Source organism: Phoxinus phoxinus (genome assembly GCF_949152265.1).
Source record: "Phoxinus phoxinus genome assembly, chromosome: 14".
NCBI lineage: Eukaryota > Metazoa > Chordata > Actinopteri > Cypriniformes > Leuciscidae > Phoxinus > Phoxinus phoxinus.
The window spans coordinates 15,467,271-15,486,981 of record NC_136889.1 but is presented as its reverse complement, the minus strand read 5'-3'; the positions used below and the strand labels follow the sequence as shown (position 1 = coordinate 15,486,981).

At 39.7% G+C, this 19,711-nt stretch overlaps 1 protein-coding gene across 13 annotated transcripts in view; it reads left to right on the top strand.

Annotated features, from left to right (window-relative positions):
* kcnq5a (potassium voltage-gated channel, KQT-like subfamily, member 5a) overlaps positions 1-19,704 on the top strand; it is a 129,325-nt gene extending 109,621 nt beyond the window's left edge. For 5 of the 13 annotated variants that reach the window (XM_079636041.1, XM_079636043.1, XM_079636042.1 and 2 more), the window contains exons 10-18: positions 4,301-4,327; positions 6,530-6,586; positions 7,726-7,946; positions 10,896-11,004; positions 12,069-12,200; positions 12,511-12,621; positions 13,812-13,919; positions 15,311-15,440; positions 16,096-19,704. In XM_079636041.1, coding sequence (XP_079492167.1) covers positions 4,301-4,327; positions 6,530-6,586; positions 7,726-7,946; positions 10,896-11,004; positions 12,069-12,200; positions 12,511-12,621; positions 13,812-13,919; positions 15,311-15,440; positions 16,096-17,154 — 1,954 coding nt within the window. In that variant the 3' untranslated portion in view covers positions 17,155-19,704. The remainder of the gene's footprint in view (positions 1-4,300; positions 4,328-6,529; positions 6,587-7,725; positions 7,947-10,895; positions 11,005-12,068; positions 12,201-12,510; positions 12,622-13,811; positions 13,920-15,310; positions 15,441-16,095) is intronic. The other 8 variants (XM_079636045.1, XM_079636046.1, XM_079636048.1 and 5 more) reach the window with 7 other exon arrangements.
* The last annotated feature ends 7 nt before the right edge of the window (positions 19,705-19,711 follow it).

The following is a 19,711-nucleotide window of genomic DNA, read 5'->3' as shown; positions in this document are numbered from 1 at the left end:
GCATAGTGCTTTTCGCTGAGGAGCCGAACGGTGTCCAGTCCTCCGCGAAGGTACAGCAACATGGCTAAGGGACGACACGTCTCCGTTCCCTGTACTCTGGGAACGAGGGTTACATACGTAACCGAGACGTTCCCTTTCGTCCTGGGAACTCCGACGTGTCGTCGGGGAGTTCCCTGACGAATTGGGATCCCTAATAAAACGCCATGGTGCTGGCCCCTTCCAGCGCCCAGCTAAGCTACCCTGCAGCAGTTTCTGAATAAGTTGCGGGAGCTAGCTAGGAATCACACTGCTGTTCCACAAGACCCGCTCAGTGGATATTGGATAACACTGGGAAACGTGCCCTAACCCCCCCAAAAAAGGGAAGGGAACGCTGCGGAAGTCCCAGCCTGCCTGAGGAAGGCCTGGAATACACATATGTACTAGCCCAGTGGGATAGTAAAACATATGGCAGTCCCTGAGGTGGTCCCATCCGAGGAAGTGGGAGCGAACTCAACAGGGACGACAGAAAGAGTCTGTCTAGGGGAAGACACGGCTGAACTGCGCGTGGCATCAAGGGTCACAGTAGAGACCACTAGAGAACACCCAGTCTACTAGCAACTCCACTAGAGGTAGCAGACCTGGCGCTGGCGGTCCGCTACGCCAGGCACCGGAGGGGTGATGGAGGAACTCACGAGGCTCACCGACATTGGGCGCCAACGGAGCAAAAAACGCACATACCTGGCCGAAGCGCAGGATGGCGTAGCAAGCCGACACAACCTATTCCCTCGCACCACTGGCCGTAGCGAGCACTCGGGAGGAAACAGGTTCCACACGCAGGCTATAAAACCTAGCGAACGTGTTAGGTGTCGCCCAGCCCGCAGCTCTACAGATGTCTGTCAGCGAGGCGCCTTGAGCCAAAGCCCAGGAAGCGGCAACACCTCTAGTGGAGAGAGCACGCAACCTGGGAGGACAAGGCTCACCCAGAGACTCATACGCTCGGGTGATAGCATCCACTAACCAGTGAGCCAACCTCTGCTTGGAGACAGCCTTCCCCTTCTGCTGGCCTCCATAACAAACAAAGAGCTGATCTGAGGTCCTAAGCTTTGCGTTCTGTCAACATAAACCCGCAGGGCGCGGACGGGACAGAGAAAAGCTAGGGCTGGGTTTGCCTCCTCCTGGGGCAGCGCTTGCAGGTTCACTACCTGATCCGCGAAGGTGGTGGTAGGAACCTTGGGCACATATCCAAGCCGGGGTCTCAATACAACGTGAGAAAGGCCCGGCCCGAACTCTAGGCACGATTCGTCGACCGGAAAAGCTTGCAGATCCCCGACCCTCTTGAAAGAGGCCAATGCCAACAGGAGCGCTGTCTTATTGGACAGGATATAACAGCTCCACTGTTGACAAAGGCTCAAAGGAGGACTTTGAAGAGCTCTGAGCACCAGAGCTAGGTCCCAAGAGGGTACAGGGTGCAAAACGCGAGGTGGATTTAACCTCCTAGCACCCTTAAGGAATCTGATGATCAGGTCGTGCTTCCCCAAAGATTTACCCTCTACTGCATCGTGACCTGCGGCTATTGCAGCAACATACACTTTGAGGGTGGAGGGAGACAGCCTTCGCTCCAACCCATCTTGCAGGAAGGAAAGCACGACTCAAATCGGGCCAGTTCGGGGGTCCTCCTGACGGGAGGAACACCAACGTTGAACAGGTTCCACTTCAACGCATAGAGGCGCCTCGTAGAGGGGGCTCTAGCGGAAGTGACGGTGTCTACCACTGCCTGTGGCAGACCACCTAAAACCTCCGCGTCCCGTCCAGGGACCAGACATGGAGTTTCCAGAGGTCTGGACGCGGGTGCCATAGAGTGCCCCGTCTCTGAGAGAGGAAGTCCTTCCTCAGAGGAATCGGCGAAGGGGGGGCTTTCGCGAGGAGCATGAGTTCCGTGAACCAAGTCCTGGTGGGCCAAAACGGCACCACTAGAAGGACCTGCTCCTCGTCCTCCCTGACCTTGCACAGAGTCTGTGCAAGGCGGCTCACTGGGGGAAACGCATACTTGCGCCGGTCCCGGGGCCAGCTGAGAGCCAGGGCGTCCGTGCCGAGGGTCCCCTCGGTCAGGGAGTAAAACCACTGGCAATGGGTCGTGTCTGGAGAGGCAAACAGGTCTACCTGTGCGGCTCCGAAGACACTCCAAATCAGCTGGACCGCCTGGGGATGGAGTCGCCATTCTCCTGGCAGGGGAGGCTGCCGTGAAAGCTCGTCTGCCACACGGTTGAGCGCCCCTGGAACATGAACGGCACGAAGTGACCTCAGATGCTTCTGACTCCATAATAGGAGGTGGGAGGCGAGTCGCAACATACGACGGGAGCGTAGACCACCGGGATGGTTGATGTACGCAACGGTCGCAGTGCTGTCCGTACGGACCAGTACGTGCTTGTGTCTGAGAAACCGCTTGAGGCGACACAAGGCTAGGCATACTGCTTGCAACTCTAGGCAGTTGATGTGCCAATGCAGCTGGGGTCCCGTAAAAGGGAAAGGGAACAAGCAAAAGGGACTCAACCTCGTAGAGGTACACGAGTCTCGACCGCGCATCTAGAGCGCCGAATGACGCGCGCTGGGTTGCCGTGACAACCTGAATAATTGGAGGTTCTGAATAATTTGATTGGTTGGGTCCTTACCATAGACTGTAAAAAAAATAGGTCCTTACATGCGCTTCATGAGGCACACACGCACACTAGCACACACACGCAAGGTCTCTCGCTCCCTTTCTCTGCTGTGCGCGCTCTTGCTTGCTCGATCTAGATTTCGGGAGATTTTTTAACTAATTTGCGGGCAACTCTGAAATTATCGTACATTATGGGAATTTTTTCATTATTGATCGTACATCGTACAGAGGTCAAAATTATCGCACAAATACGATAATTATTGTACGTCTGGCAACGCTGGCGTGTAAACGCAGCCGGCAGACAGGAATCGCGCGGTCGCTGAAACGCCGTCTCACCAACACAGAGAGATCCCGTCCCGAAACAGCAGACTCGTTGAGCGTAAGATACAATCTTAAAGCTCATTCACTCAGAGAGGACACAACCGGTCGGCTCCGAAGCTAAAAGCACTATGCATGCGTTGCTTCCGCCTTTCATACCCGCGCTGGTAGGCGGGCTGCGGAATGCATTCCTGCATGCCAATTTTCATTGGCTCGTTTTAATTCTCTCGTAGGCATTTGGTCTCCCTAGCGTGATCCCAATTCGTCAGGGAACTCCCAGTTCCCAGGACGTTCCCAGGACGAAAGGGAACTAAACTATTCTAAATGGTCAAATTTTCAGTTATTAAAAATAAAGAACAATACGTTACTTTAAATTTTTAAACTTAAGTTTCAGAATCAGATGACTGTTCTTTGACATTGGAATAGTCTTGTTTATAGATGGTAATATATTCATTCACATGTTCAATCATTGTATTTACACTCAAATCAAGTTTGTCAGTCTTTGACCTAAAGCAATACATTATAGTTATAACTGTTGTCAAAGACTGTGGTGGTGACTAATGAGACACCTCTTCATGATAATAAATAATAGTAAATAGTAAATTAGCCAAATAATTCTTAATGAAGTGCAGTTACTGAAATACCTCACAACCATATGTACAGCAAGATTCAGTTTTTTTTTACTGGGAACACAAGCCCTCTGTATAACTGAAGCGTCAAAGTTTCAGTTTGGATGAGAGCCACAGACTCACACCTGCTTCCTTGTGTAGATCCTGTGGCTAACTGAAATTTCGGTGCCCAGAATAGATAAATCACATCGCACAGAAGCCAGGACAGTTTGTGGACAGACACCTGAAGACAGACACACGACAATGCTCTGACAAATGGGTGTTCTGTTGTATTAAGGCCAATTTCTTGAGTAATTACATACTAAACAGCCCTTGATAACACAGCTGTCCTTCTGCTAGCGCTCATCTTAGTCAGCTTGACTGTGCATTGCTCATAGCTTGCATGCCAGCTTGTTTGCTGCCTGTTTATACTGTCTTAAAAAAGACTCTCCATTTATTTCTACTCTTAGCGTGTGTGTGTGTGTGTGTGTGTGTGTGTGTGTGTGTGTGTGTGTGTGTGCTGAGGCTTACTTATGTTTAATTTCCTTTTTTAACATTTAAACTGTATTTTGTGTGACACAGTGTGAAATATATTGGTGTGTCATTCCCAAAATGAATCACTCAGTATATTTCAGAGGCATCTGTGTCTCTTCTGTAGTCTCCTTATTAGTTTCTGTCATTCGTGTGAAGTGTTAATATCCTGCCTCTTTTCTCTCTGTTTTTTAACTAACACCTGAAGGAAAGACCAGGGGGAATCCATCAGCAGGTTTGTTGTTCTCGTATCTACATCATCCTAGTGTCCGGAATGTTTTACTTTCTTGAGTGTCGATTGTGTTTTAGCTTCCATGGCTTCAAAAGGAATAGGGAGAATAATTAAGTCCATTCAGTCATGGCATGTTACATGTCTTGCTTTATCATTCATTCCCTCTGATTTTCCTTTATTTGAAGTAGTAGCTATAGTATATATGGTATGTACAGTCATCGCTCATTATCACAAAATAAATCAAGACAGGATGATCAGGATCCCAGTGTATAGCTAATTATATTGTCTCTCTTATTATTCATGGACATGACATATATTTTATATATTATTGTATCTTACTTTTACTTTTATAGCTTAAAGTGGTCAGTGAGTTTTTATTTTTATTTTTTTAAAGAAATTAATACTTCTATTCAGTAATGATGCATTCAATTGATCAAAAGAGATCTTAAGATATTTACAAAAAATCTATTTTATATAAATGCTGTTCTTTCAAACTTTATATTCATCAAAGAGTCCTCATATATATATATATATATATATATTATAGTTTCTACAAAAATATTAAGCAGAACAGTTTTCAACTGATGATAATAATACAGAATATTAATTAGGCACCAAATCAGCATATTAAAATGATTTCTGAATCATGTGATACTCAAGACTGGAGTAATGATGCTAAAAATTCAGCTTTGCTATCACAGGAATAAATTACATTTTAAAATATATCAAAATAGAACAATGTTATTTTAAAATGTAATAATATTTCCCAATATTACAGTTTTATCTGTATTTTTAACAAAAATATAAGCAACCCCAGTCTTTTGAACAGACGTTTAATTGAATCCAGATATTATTAATAAATATATTATTAATATAACATATAATTGTTATAGTGAGCTGACCAATATATTGTTATGTATAATTACATATATAAATGTATTAATATTATATATAAATATATTCCAGCTTGAGAGAAACCAGAGAGTGATGGGTGAAACATGAAAGTAGCACCAGTATGTTGTGTTGGACAACAGACAAATATAGTTTAGTGGTTTAGTTTCACTACTGCATTAGCAGAAATTATCTGGTCAGAATCAGGTATTCCAGAAAGCCTTTTAAGTCATCGAATAGTAGAGTAGATTAGATGTGGAGCAGCTTCTCTTTGCTAACTTTCAAAGAAGAGCCTTGGGTGAGTGTGCAAGACACTGTGAATAGACACGACGGTGTCCATCTATACTAAAATGTAGCAAATTCCTTGCATCAATTGGTCCACTATGTAATAGCAGTAAGAAAGAAGTGATTCAGTTCCAGACTTAGCTGTTGACATTTAGGACTCTGCATGTTGTTTATATGCATTAAAGACTGTCGTATCTGCAAGGCCATAGTGTAGTCAATGTTTTTAGTCAGGCTGATGATGTTTTGTCTTTTAATTTTCATAGAATCCCATCAGGAGTGGAGCTTATTGCTCAGTGCTTGGAAATAATGGTTGCACCCAAAGCCTTTTTTCTTATTTGTATCCTCACACTTTCAATTAGTGCTGGAATTGGATGTTTTCATGGTTTATATTAGATATGTGAAGAGCCGAGCACCAGTGCTCAGACTTAAATGAAGTCGTTTACAGTTGGAAAACCTCACAGTGTGTGACAAATGTGTCATTAAATATGATGGGAAATTAACCTTCCAAATGCAAAGGCATTACAGCAAGCAGCTAAGCTGTGAAGACTTTTTTCACAGCTTGTGGAACTTTGTACAGTAAATGGACGAACATGAAGTCTTTAAGGAAACATTAGGTATAATCCACAATCCATAATCCATTTGTACTGGATAGAGTGAAAAGAATTAAATATTTACAGAAAGAAAATGTATAATTAACCAACAAATCCAAGAACGTTTGTCAAAGTTAGTTGGTTGTTAGACAGGTTTTGTACACTGTTTATGTGAATATACTTCTAGTGTGGATGTGTTTGTGAGTGTGTGTGTGTGGTTTGGTGCACTTCTAAAGTAATTCAAAACTAATTCAACTTTTTATTACCATGTTTGGTTGCAGAAACACACCAATTTATTTTGCACTTTGCTCCATATTTACCACCAAGTAGTGGCTCTGTTTCTGTGTTGCACTATCCATATAATTCTTCCACTTAAGGAAGATGTTTCTGCTCACAGTCTAACTAACTCATCTACCATCTGTCTCCCTCATTTCCATAGTAAGGGTCATAGTAATAGACAGAGGCTCTTCAGGAGGTATACCACACGGATATATAGGTACCCAGCATCCCCCACTGCTCCAGCAATATGACCAATGTGAATGCTGACTAACCTTATGCATGGATGATGAGGGCCACCTCAGATAACCCCGGCCCTTACAGACCCTACAGAGGGTTTAATATGAGGGTCCTGTGCCTGTTGCCTGAAGGATTTAACTGCCACTGACTGATTTATCCAACACCCCCTATCTGACATGATGCAGCAATTACTCTACAATGTACTTTTTTACATATATAATTGTTATTTAGTATATGGAACATCCATGTAGCAAAATAACATTTTACCTTTAAACTACCAGCATCCCATACTGTAATATATGCAGGAATAATGATTAAATCCAACCGTCTTAAAGGTTCAGTTCAGTTATGAAGGAAATCTATGACTGTACTGTATATGTCTCAGTTTGCATCCCACCTATTAAACACATTAGTCATAAACTTGCATGTTGCATATGCATGAACTTTGGCTCTATATTATTGTACAGTAAATCATCTTTACAGCATTATGTCTCCACTCTCCTTTACACTACATCTCTTTCACACACAAACTACTAAGCATGAGCTAAAAAGCACAGTGTACTATGTATATATCCAGCATGATTTAAGAACCCCAGCTTATGGAGTTGTTGTCTTTGATGGAATATGTATATAGTTGCTTTGCACATAAACTGTTTATTATGACATGCCTCTCCGGGCCTCTACGTCAGGCCTAGAAAGGCGGCTTATGGAGATGTTGTCTGGCTGCTCCACATTGAAGGTAGCAACAGAACTAGGGTGGACAGAGAGTCATGCTTCAAAAAGTTGCTTGCTGATTGGTGGAAACCTTGGAATGGGATTTGTGTTGCATGATGTTCTTTTGATGCAATTTAAGTACAAGACAGTTTATGGGGCTTCAGCAAAGGAAATCCAAGTAAGATCTAAGTCATGATGACAAAAAAAAGTATTGTTTTACTGGAGGAATCTGGTAAAAACTGAGGGAAGGAAGCTTGCAGGTCCAAAATAAACCATCACAGCTGTTTTTATTTAACCATTAGTTAAATACCTCTTTCTCTCCATTCCATGTTTAATTATTTTTCTGTTTATTTGTCCCTTCCCACTTCCCGGCCTCTTCCATCCCTCCTCTTTCCTCTCCTGCAGCCAAAAGTTAAGTTTTCGTGAGCGTGTGCGGATGGCCAGTCCTCGTGGTCAGAGCGTAAAGAGCAGACAGATGTCAGTGAACGACAGACGCTCTCCTGGCACAGAGGTGGGGGTGGAGGGCAGCAGCCCCGCCAAGGTCCAGAAGAGCTGGAGCTTCAATGACCGAACACGCTTCCGTCCATCACTCAGACTCAAGAGCCAATCTCGCACAACGACTGAAGGTGAAAGGCTTTTTTGATTGGTCAAATCACTGATTTTCCTCTTTTACTGTAATTACAGAAGCACATTTGTACAAGTTCTTACTAGCTGATAATCATTACTGGGGTTTATTTACTTAACAAAAAATAATAATAATAACTTTATTTTGTTTGCAAAGTTTTTTTTTCTATTATGTATCTGCTAGTCTTCATACCATTTGGCCCTTTTATAAATAAGAATGAGTCTTTTCCTATATACCTTATTGTTTTTCTGAATTTATCCCTGAAGGCAGGATTTACACACACTATTGGGCTGCAGTGGGAGAACATGGTCTCTCATGGGACCCTCTGTTTGCACTAGTTATCCTTGGCTCATGCTCCCATCACCAGAATGCCCCTCAGGGAAGAAGAGAGCAAAGCAGAGATAGAGACATTGTTTATAGGAGGATATTTAGTATTGACAGAATACTGTACGTTAGTCACAAAGGGCCGAGAACCCATGGTCCCATGGGAAAAGAAAACATAGTGTGAATGTTTAGTAACCTGTTTAATAAATCTTTAGCAAAACTTTTAAAACCAACAACTCAACATATTGCAATACAGTTTTTCTGTTCATTGGCCTTGTCAAAGTAGTGAATTTGCATGTGAAAACAGATGTTTGTGATTTGTTGAATGTTGAACAATGATGTTAAACAATAGATCCATGTGGCCCACATCACAGCAAGTAAAAAATGTTACATAGATATTTTTTTTTCAGCAGATATGGTAAGTTATGTGTCCCAAGGTGACAGCATGAAAGTCGCGATGAAACAGAAGTAGAAACAAATCTTTTTTCCTGTATTATATTGAAAAAGGAAACATTTTAAATTATTGAAATTTTATGCTTAAAACAAGAAAAAAATATTTAATTTGAATACATTTTTCAGAAAGCACTTCATATCTTCAGTCATTTTGCTTCTCAAGTAAATATATCTTATGTGTATATTTTTTTTTACCGGAAAACATGTAAACAATTCCGAGAAAGTCAAGTCTGTCATTTTCACCAGAAGATTGAGTTATTTTGATTAAAAATTACAAGGTCAAAAAAAATTATAATTAAATGTGTACATAGGTGTACTGTTCACAATAAGATCAATATAACATGCATTTAGAAAATAGATTATTTTGCTAAATAAAATGCTGGTTTAGAAGAGCACATTTCATTAAAGCTGAGTTAGCAAACAATGTGATATAAAAATACAGAAACGTGAACTGTACACAGAAATGTAGTGTTTTTAAACTAGCTTTTTGCTGGAAAAGCTGCAATCGTCAGTCTATTAAAGAACGGTTCACTACTTCTCATCACTCTACGTGTCTTGTTGTTGTACAGTACGATTTATTGTAACATTTTAACAAAGGTAGCCCAATTCAGCAGAATTTGCAAAGGTAGCATCTGAGTGTCAGCAGCAAACTAGTTTCAGCCCTGTGTGAGACCCATCAAGCCAAATTTAATCTCAAACCTGGAGTTACCACACGCTGGCTTCATACTCTTATACACAAGTTATAGATCCGCCTCATATTATAGCCTATAAGACAGGGGAGCAAAAGGGAACACAATTCTCAATAGCAATCTCTCTCCCAGGCAGCATTTATCTGTGTCATGTACTACAAGTGCGGATGCGGTCAGGCATCACACAGTTTAAATGGAGGAATTAATTCATTCTACAAGCATCATATCCAGATACTTTGTCTGTGATCTGTTTCCTTTTGTTTTTGACTTACGCATTTTGGCAAATGCTTTTTATCTAAAGCGACTTGACTTTCATTGGATTCAAGATACCAAAAATAAGTAAATTTATTTATATATCAATATATAGATATATTTAAAACCAGCGGCTATAGCATGCAAAAGACTACTACTGATAGTTTTGATTAACTGCGGGAAAGCACAGTTGTATAATGTCTGTTTCATAATCTAACGTTTTTTTTCTCTGGGTAAAGTAATTAAATACTTGCCAAAACAAAATTAAACCTATACAAAATATAGCAGGGCTCGACAATACAGACTGCCAGGTACAAGTGGGAATAACACTCGGGACAACTGTCAGAACTGTCACTTTCCCTATAGGGTGTCATGAAAGTTTATTCTTTGCTTATGTTTTTAAGCCTTGCCAATTGAAATATTCAAGCGCAAGGAGATGCAAAAGATAACTCAATTTGTTACTCGCTGTGTGGGAAGTTTTGTTTGCGCACACATCCATAGTGTGCGCCCAGAAAGCCGCGTCTCAGGCAGCATGCAAATACTGAATTGAGTTCTCTTTTGTTTGAAACTGGAATGGTAAAATTCACACAAAATTGTATCAAAATGCCCATCTTGGCGAGTATCCTAGTAAACGCAGTCGGTTGTGGCTTAAGTGAACGTAAACAATTAATAAAAATAAGTAAACACACCTGTGTATGTATCAGTATATTGGATCCGTGCAACTCATAAAGTGACAGTAGGCTAATATTCCTGCTGCGCTGCTGTCTGTTTTTTAAATGGATCCAATCCATGTTCAATAAAGATGATTTGATGATGCAGCAATAAACTAGCTACTATACTTTAATGGATGCATTTTTTTAACTTTGTTTATTTAAAACAGGATCAAAACAGTAATATATTTTAATTACAAAAGTTACATCGGAATTGACCAGTAGTTGTTTGTTATAATTGGGATCAGTATCGGCTAAAAAAATCCTATCAGTGCATCCCTAATAATTTTTGCCTTTCAGCTTAATGCTTACTTCAATACTTCTATCCCATTTTTATGCTGTACAGCCTGTGGTCTGTGTGTGTCGGTCAAGGGAAAGATTTGATTTTGCAATCTTGATTCATAGCTGTATTGATCTGTCCTTGGCTTTCTCTACTTTCCAGCCTAGTTTTGTTTTCAGCCTTTTTGAGGATCTGCTTCTTGATGTGATTCACATTCTTTCCCCTTTCTCTCAAACACACAGCTGACACTAATCTTGGACCGGATGATGCTTTTGATGAGAAGGGTTGCCATTGTGATGTGACTGTGGAAGATCTGTCTGCTCCACAAAAGGCCGTGATCAGGGCCGTCAGGTTAGTTTGACTTCCCAGAGTGCTTTGCTCTCCGCTAAAGAAAGTTTGAAGGATTGACACTGTGGTTGCAGAGTTAAACGCACTCATTTTGACCTCCCTGCCCTGTTGATGGAGACATTAGGTTGACATTAGGACTGCTGTCTCTCTCCTGCTGGGTGAGGCCACAGATGTTGCTTTAGGTGACTTCTTCTTTCACTCCCATCACCCTTTACTATTAGGGTCTCCCAGGAGGGCTGAGATTTTTTCCAACTCCTCTTTCCCAGGGTGTCGGATAGACATGCTCACAGTCAGTTCTGCTTACACATCAGCTCATCTGACATTAAGAAAAACTGACAGGGGCTTGAATCTGTAAGACATTACAGAGACGGATCACTGAGATTTGTTCCCCTCTGTGTCAATATTTGCAGTTCCATCTTCACTCAGAAGAATGTCACGCATAGAATAGGTTTGGGTTTCTGTGTGCTTGTGGTAATACCTGTGTTTACACAGCTAATGCCATCTATCACACATAGGTTTACTCGAACATGAGCCTTACTTGAGTAATATTATTATTAACTGTGTTTTTAAAGCAGAGGTATATCTGATTATATTCTTTGGATCATAAACTGCTCTGATATTCGTGACTGATTTCTGCCCTCTAGTGGTTATGAGCAAGTTTACACAACCTGCAGGCTTGTTTATTTGCGAAAAAGTTTGTTTTATGTTGAGCTGACTTCATATATGCACAATATACTGTATGGTTTATAGATGTAACTGCATACATGATTGGAACAAAGTTTATTTTAAAAGTTAATTTTCCATACATTTTTGCTTTATTCTTTTATAAAGCTATCCAAAAAAAAACTAAAATCAAGGTGTATTTACTGAAGTCACCTGAAGTCTTTATTTATTTATTTAATGACTATTTTGCGTCTGAAATAAATATATATTGTAACAGAAAATATGGGGGAAAAAGATGAAATATCACATAATTTTTCCTTACCTTTAATGCATTTGCCTTTGTTTCAGTATTTTGTTGTATAATTTCTCATCAAAAGTTAATAGAGTCTTGTTTCTTGTTTCAGGATAATGAAATTCCATGTGGCCAAGAAGAAGTTTAAGGAGACGCTGCGACCATATGATGTGAAAGATGTGATTGAGCAATACTCTGCTGGCCACCTGGATATGTTATGTCGTATCAAGAGTCTCCAGACTAGGTGAGACAAACCAGTCCTTTTTGTATGGCAAAAATATCTTCAACTTCAACATGTGACTGAAAGTTATAAATTCATTCATAACATATATGTAACATTTTTTATTATTTGTATTTACTTATTTATTGCATAAATTTCTCACTTGCACAATATACATTAAGAAATGCAGTAAGTACAAAGACATATTCAAAGAAAGCTATTATTGAGCTGCACCGTACAGAAAATAGTTAAACAACTTTGTTTTCTTATGCATACTTTCTACATCTACATATCCATGTCTGTCTTATCTCCCTGTCTGCGCTCTCCCATTCAGGTTAGACACCATTGTGGGTCCACAGACCTTGAGAACCAAAGCCAAGACCTTTTCTTCTCCTTCCCTGCACTTGTATTACAGTCAGGCCAAGAGGAAACACTCTGCCCCAGGGTCAGCCGACCCACAATCCCCAATCCTAAACCCTTTTACACGTAACTCTGAAACATCCAGACATGAGTCATTTGCTGAGGCTGTGTGTCTAAATCCTTAGTGACCATTACCTTCTGGACATGAACATCACAGAGATAAACGCTATATACAAATAATACATCCTTAAATCAAGATACATTTTGTAAGATAAGACTTGTTTTGAGAGAATACATCTTGAATCAAGTTTATTAGCTCATTGGCAAATATTTTTTTCTTGTTGATGCCTATATTTTGTTACATTTATCTTTGTAACAAAAGAAAATTCAATATATATCGTCTGAAAACATGTCGTTATGCAATATTATTATTTAAGGATGTTTAGATGTTTAATGCAAAACAAGACAAAAATACTGAATAAGAAAAATATATGCACTACTGTTCAAAAGTTTAGGGTTAGTTTAGGCTTATTCTTGTGATGTATATTTTAAAATGTATCCATTTAAATTTCAAAATCTTTACAATATGTATTTTGGCGGTCAATCGCTTTTTGCACATTAGATTTGTGATTCGTCATGGACCCACAGCCTCAAGCTGTTTGCTCTGTCCTACAAATCCTTGATTCCTCTGTTTTTCATCATGCAGAACTCTCTCCTGTTTTAACAAGGTTGGCCAATGCTAAACCAGCATAACGGTTATGCAGTGCATGGTGTTAGAACAAATGTGGCTGTGTATTGGACTAACTTTTAGATTGATTTCTCCTGGCTTTCCCTAGCATTTAGGTTTGTATCTTAAAGCTTAGTTTTTGTACAGTTTGTAAAACATTTCGTCCGGCATGGAATGACCTGCTAATCAAAGAGTACCATAATAAAATGTAGTCATTCTTTAATATTGTGAACCAACAGGTGTCTATCAACCACTCTGATTTGAACATCCATCTCTAACTGACATTTAGTCTTAAATTGTTGAAACCTAAGTGATTGACTTTTGAAACGCTGACTTTGAAGCAGAATTTAAACTAGATTACTGAGACCTTTGGTTTGATTGGCATTCATATGTTTCTGAGATGTGGTCTGCATGTATCTGAGATCAGTAGTATCTTGTCTTGGTGCCATAAGCTCCTTCCCCTCGACCTTCTCTCTCCTCCTTTCCTTTCTTTCCTTGATGGCACAACCTTAAAGATGTACTTGACCCCCGTATGTTTTCTCATCTAGACTTGCCACAGCCGTGGGTCCACATCAGACACTCAGCACCAAAGCCAGGAACCTTTCCTCTCCCTCTCTACAATTGTATTACAGCCAAAGCAAGAAGAAGCATGCTGGGTCAGAGGCCTGTAGAAGGCTTGGGGACTAGTCATGGGGCTATACTTACCTCAATCAGTTCATACTGTACATTGGGTCCAATGCTGATGATGTATTTAACTAAAAACTATTCAAAGGGTATTAGAACTGAAAATACCTACACATCTATTCCCCTAGTAAACAAAATCAGTATCCACAATGAATCTAAAAATGGGAGAGGTTCTTAACCTTCTTGACTGCAAGGCTTTGTCCACAACGATATTCAAAGGCCCCATGCCAATCGTTCTTAATTTTCTGGATACAGATTTGTAAAAAAATATTCTTTACTCACAATTTCTACACAAAATATTTTTGAGTTTGGCATAGCTAGAACTATTGATTATAATATTGCCCACAGAGTTTTATGATTTTATTAATTTACATGACTTTTCAAGTCTACAAATCACACTTTTAAATGAAGCCACCTCATATATCAAGGTTTTTCAAGACCGTGGAAATTCTGGTTCTGATTCTGAAAGAAAAGAAAAAAACAGCTGATGAGTGGCTGAATTAAAATAAGAATTGTCTTGTCTTTTAGTAATTTTAGCTTATTTTAATGTCATTTTAAGTCATCTTAAGGCATCCTTGGAAGTTTGCTGAAGCATAGTGGGCCCTAGCCCCCTGGTTGAGAACCATTGATATATGGGGATTACAAACCTCTTTACTTTTAGGTGTATTAAACCTAATCTTCATCATTGGACTTCAAGGTGATTAATAAATAGTTATATGTTTTCAATCAAGGAGATGATTATAAATTGTGTAGCACACACTCTACACAATTGGTTCAGCTGATTGATGTTGGTTTAACGCAAACTACTCTTGCATGATAGATTTGGAGAGATGAGGAAGAGAGTTTTTCTAACAACACAAAAACAGAGAGTCAAATTCTGAAATGTGAAATCCAGGAATGATTATAAATAGTGTACATCTGCTTTCTGCATGGAAACACTTGGATAATCATACACTACACCTGAAAATATAAACTACATTTCACTATTGCATTAATCGTGCACACTAGGGGCTTCTCTGGAGTATAGTTTACTGTATAATTTTGAATCTAATATTTTAGCCATAGGTAGATCAGATACTGCCAATCCTTACATTTAGAGCAAGTAACATTTAACATGTGAATCCAATTCTCAATTGAATTGACTGTAGTTAAATTATTTAGAAAAAATAAAATAAATCAGCATCTCTTTCTAACTGTCTTTGTAACATAGAACAAATAGATGATGGTGATGCACTAACTTCTTTATTCACTAACCAAAGTCCAGTCTTATCCTGCTGTGCTGTGCCATGCTCAAGCTTGAGGAACAGAAGTGTAAAGGTGTACATCCTCACGTATGCTCAAAATCACTTTTTTTTCCTCATAGGGTGGATCAGATACTAGGAAAAGGCCAGATATCGGTAGACAGGAAAGGCAGGGAGAAAATCCTCCCAGAAGGAGAGTCCCTGGAGCATGACATGAGCATGCTTGGACGTGTTTGTAAAGTAGAGAGACAAGTAAGCCATATTAACTTGGTCTAATGAAACAGACACTACATTTAAAACTTTGGGGTCTGTAAGATTTTTATTTATTTATTTTATTTTTTGGGAAAATAAATTAATACTTTTATTCAGCAAGGATATATTCAATTGCTAAAAAGTGACTGTAAAGTTATTTATAAATAATGTTACGGAAGATTAACTTTTTATTCAAAGAATCCTGAATTCTTTTTGATCATGGTTTCCACAAAGTATTAAACAACACAATTGTTTTCAACATTGATGATAATAATACATGTTTCTTAGGCACCAAATCAGCATATTATCATGATTTCTGAAGAATTAAACATATTATCATGATTTCATGTGATACACTGAAGACTGAAGAAATGGCTTCTGAAAATTCAGCTTTGGCATCACAGGAATAAATTGCATTCTAAAATATTTTAACTTAGAAATAGTTATTTTAATTTGTAACAATATTTTGCAATATTACTGCTTTTTTAAATCAAATATATGCAGCCTTGGTGAACATAAGAGAAAAAAAAACAAACAAACAAAAATTATACAAACCCCAAACTTTTGAACAGTTGTGTACTTGTACTCATTTATGATAATTAAGCATAAAATTCAGGAACATTCGATGTGATTTCTTATTTCTTCTATAATACAGGTCCAGTCCATTGAGTCAAAGCTGGACTCGTTGCTGGATATATACCGGCAGGTGTTGCAGAAAGGCTCATCTTCGATGCTTGGTCTGTCTGCTTTTCCACTGTTCGAGCTGGATCAGACCTCCGACTACCAAAGCTCTATCCATAGCAAGGATTTGTCGTCATCCTCCCAGCTTACCGGCAGCGGCGTGTCTCATTCAGGCAGCAGTAACCTACACCGTGGTCTGCATCTTGCTCTGGCCCCCAGTGAACTCAACTTGGGTACTGGTTACCCACATTCGGCCTCCTCCTACTCAACCTCTCCTCTTCTCAACAACCAACCCTCCAGCCCGGACAGTTTCTACCCAGTGTCCCCTCCTCCCATTCTCACCCCCAACAACCTTTCCAGAAGTCACCAGCGATTCAGTGAGCTGACCAGGCCGATCCCGACAATCCATTCGACCTCAACGACCCTTCAGCTCCCCCCTATGGTACCAACGCCTCAAGGCCGGCCTACCAGCCTTATCCCAGAGACGCTACTGGAGAGCCGGGCAGAGAGTCTGAGCAATTGCCTTGTGAGTACCCAAACCGATGTTGAGTCGGACAGGGAGGCTGAGAGTACTCAAAGCACGGTACAGCTACGGGACAAGCCCGAGCGCAACTCCAAGGAAGATGGGTCGTGGAGAAGACACTTGAGCCTTGACATTGATCCTCTAAAGCTCATGTCTTCCACAGCAGCAGCCTCGCTACAGGTTGAGCGTGGGCTCGGTAAGTCTCTTTCCGCTCAGAACCTCATGCTACCCACTGCTGCGGACTGCCATCCTAGCCTGTCCACTCGGAGCAGCGGCAGCAGCAACAATGAGTCCAGCGACCGCGAGTCGCTGGCTGACTGGGGCGATACAGAGCTGTTCATCAATGACAAAGAGTTGGACACCCCGGGGGGCGACCGCGACCTCCTCGACCAACCAAGCAACGATACAACCTTCTCTTCTGAGCTGCTACGGACAGGAGCCAGTGAGCCGTCTCCCAGCCAGGCTGGATCAAGAGATAGTCTCGAGTCCCAAAACTTGCCTCACGTATAACTCGAAAAAAAACCCCGGAGCACAGGAACCTCACTGTGGAGACTGGACACAACCTCATGTCCCTCATGTTCTTCTTTTCCAAAGGAAATGGAGCGTCCTGTACGCTCTACATGTTTTCTAATTTTCACAAGAAAAAGACATGATGTTCATACGTTTCTTTTCATACGTACATATCATTGCATGGACAATTTGTCAAAAAGGAGAATTTATATCAATGAGAAACAGATATTCTGGGTTATATATGTTAAACTAAATCAACAGCATGTGTGGCATAATACTTACGGTGAGACACTTACAATGGAAGGGAATGGGGTAATTGGTAAACATTAATATAAAGTACTCACGGTTTCAATAGTATAGCCACATGACAAACAGTACAAAATAGTGTGGAAAAAATGGCCTATTAAGGCTACATTCACCCTGTCAGTATTAATTACTTACAGGTGTGAGTCTCGAAATGTCATGTTCACACTGCAGCATACAATAAAATCAAAATCTGTTACCTCTAACAACAGCAAACCTAACAAACCTCACTGTAACACTTTCAACATGTTAGACACACATATGTATTACTTATGTGAAGAATTGAAGAAGTATTACTTCTCTAGTACAGTAGCCTACCAATCATTCAGTTTGGCTTCACCGAAAATGCCGTTTTAAGGGTGTGAGTTTGATTATAGAATGTGATTTACAGATCAAATAATGTATGTAACAAAGGGATTGATGTGAAGCTTACAGCACTTACATTGGCTCCATTCACTTCCATTGTAAATGACTCACCCTAATCTATAATACTGTATATGATTTTAGAGAGGGGGCATTTTTATTTCATGCCAATTTAAGAAGGAATGAGTTGTGATGTTGAAATAATTTGTGTGTTCATCAACAATATGCCATAAACACTGTTGTTTGAGCTTAACTTGTATTTAACCCATAACACAATTATGAAGAGTTATGGTACTGAATGAGTACTTCTTTCAGTCTTGCATGGGATCGGCATGTTTAAAATGCAAAGGCAAATAGGGTTGGAAGCGTGTATGCACCTGTAGTAATAAGCCCTCGCTCAGCATTAAGATTCATTTCTCACTTCCTTCTGAATGTTAGGCGGTCCACTCATTTGCATGTGTTAAGAATTATAGGAGGAATAGCAGTAAACCAGATGGTCTTGGTCTTAAACCGTTAACAAATGCATTTTCACACTTTCTTAATTGAACCATGTCCTTTAAAACCTGAGAGTCTTAGCATCTGAAGAAAGATGAATGCTGTTACTAGAGGGATGTTATGGTGTGTTTTGGAGTAAAGTCCTGTGAGGAGATATTCGTGGCAATCAGGATTTTTGAAGAGCACCCATTTTTGAATTTACTAATTCTGAGTGCTTGTGTAGATATTTGGCTGCTAAAATGTAAAATAAAAAAGGGAGATAATACATCCTTTTCATCATGACAATAAATCAGTCACAATATCACAACTAATGATTGTAATTAAATTTCACGTGTATTTTGATTGCTTTGTAACCTGCATCCATTTAATCAGAAATGTCAAGTAGAAAGTCTCACAAATGTGTTTCTAATGGAATTGCAGCAATATCTAATTTCAGTTGTATTTGCTGACCCCCTCCCCTCCCTCCCTCCCTCCCTCAAATTCTGTAGCAATCAGGCGTCTTATACCTAAACCTCAGCTTTGTAACCTCTGTTCTAATTTTTTTTTATATTCCATAATTCTGAATGGTACAATGAGTGCTTTAGCTAAAATGCTTGTCTGTATAACTTAGAGAATGTAACTTGTATCGTTATGTGTATGTCGAATAATCCTGATTAGCTGTGTTAATTTGTTTTGTTTTTCCTTTTCGTTAAAAGCATCTGAGGTGTACATTGAGGATGTTTTTGGCACTGTACAATTGGAAGCACAACTGTTCAGATGTGATGAGGAAACCTGCAAATGTGATTAATTGTTTTAACATGATTATGCTTTAAATAAGATTTATAATCCTGGTAGTTGATATGCTTATTTTGCTCTAGAGTTGAGGTAAATAATATAGGCACCTGAGAAAAATGTCAACAGCTGTGGAACTAATTGATGCTTGAAATGCAGAAAAAGGTTGTACAGAAATATTAGTCTTCTTAACATTATAATTAATATTACTATTGTTATTGATTTTCTGAAAGTTTTCTTTCATTTGTATTTCAATGTTTTACGGTGCCTTTTTGCATTTTATTAAACAGTTATAAAACTGTATTCATAACAGCACTCATACCTTAAACTCTTATTGAAATGGTTATGTTTATATTTCGATAATTGCACATTCTCTGTTTGGCTGTGAACTTAAAGCGTCTGTCATTTAAAGGAGCATTTCTTTGTTTTACCACTAGATCAAATAATTTATTACACAGAAGCTGGCCTTAATATACATGCTTGATAATGTTAGCGGTCTGTCATTCAGAATAATTTATTTCATCATTGTGCACATAACAGAGTTGATGCTCTGTGATTTAAAAATGCAAAATTAAAATTTATGATCATGGTAATACTTAAATAAACAAAAGACTTGAAACTCGAC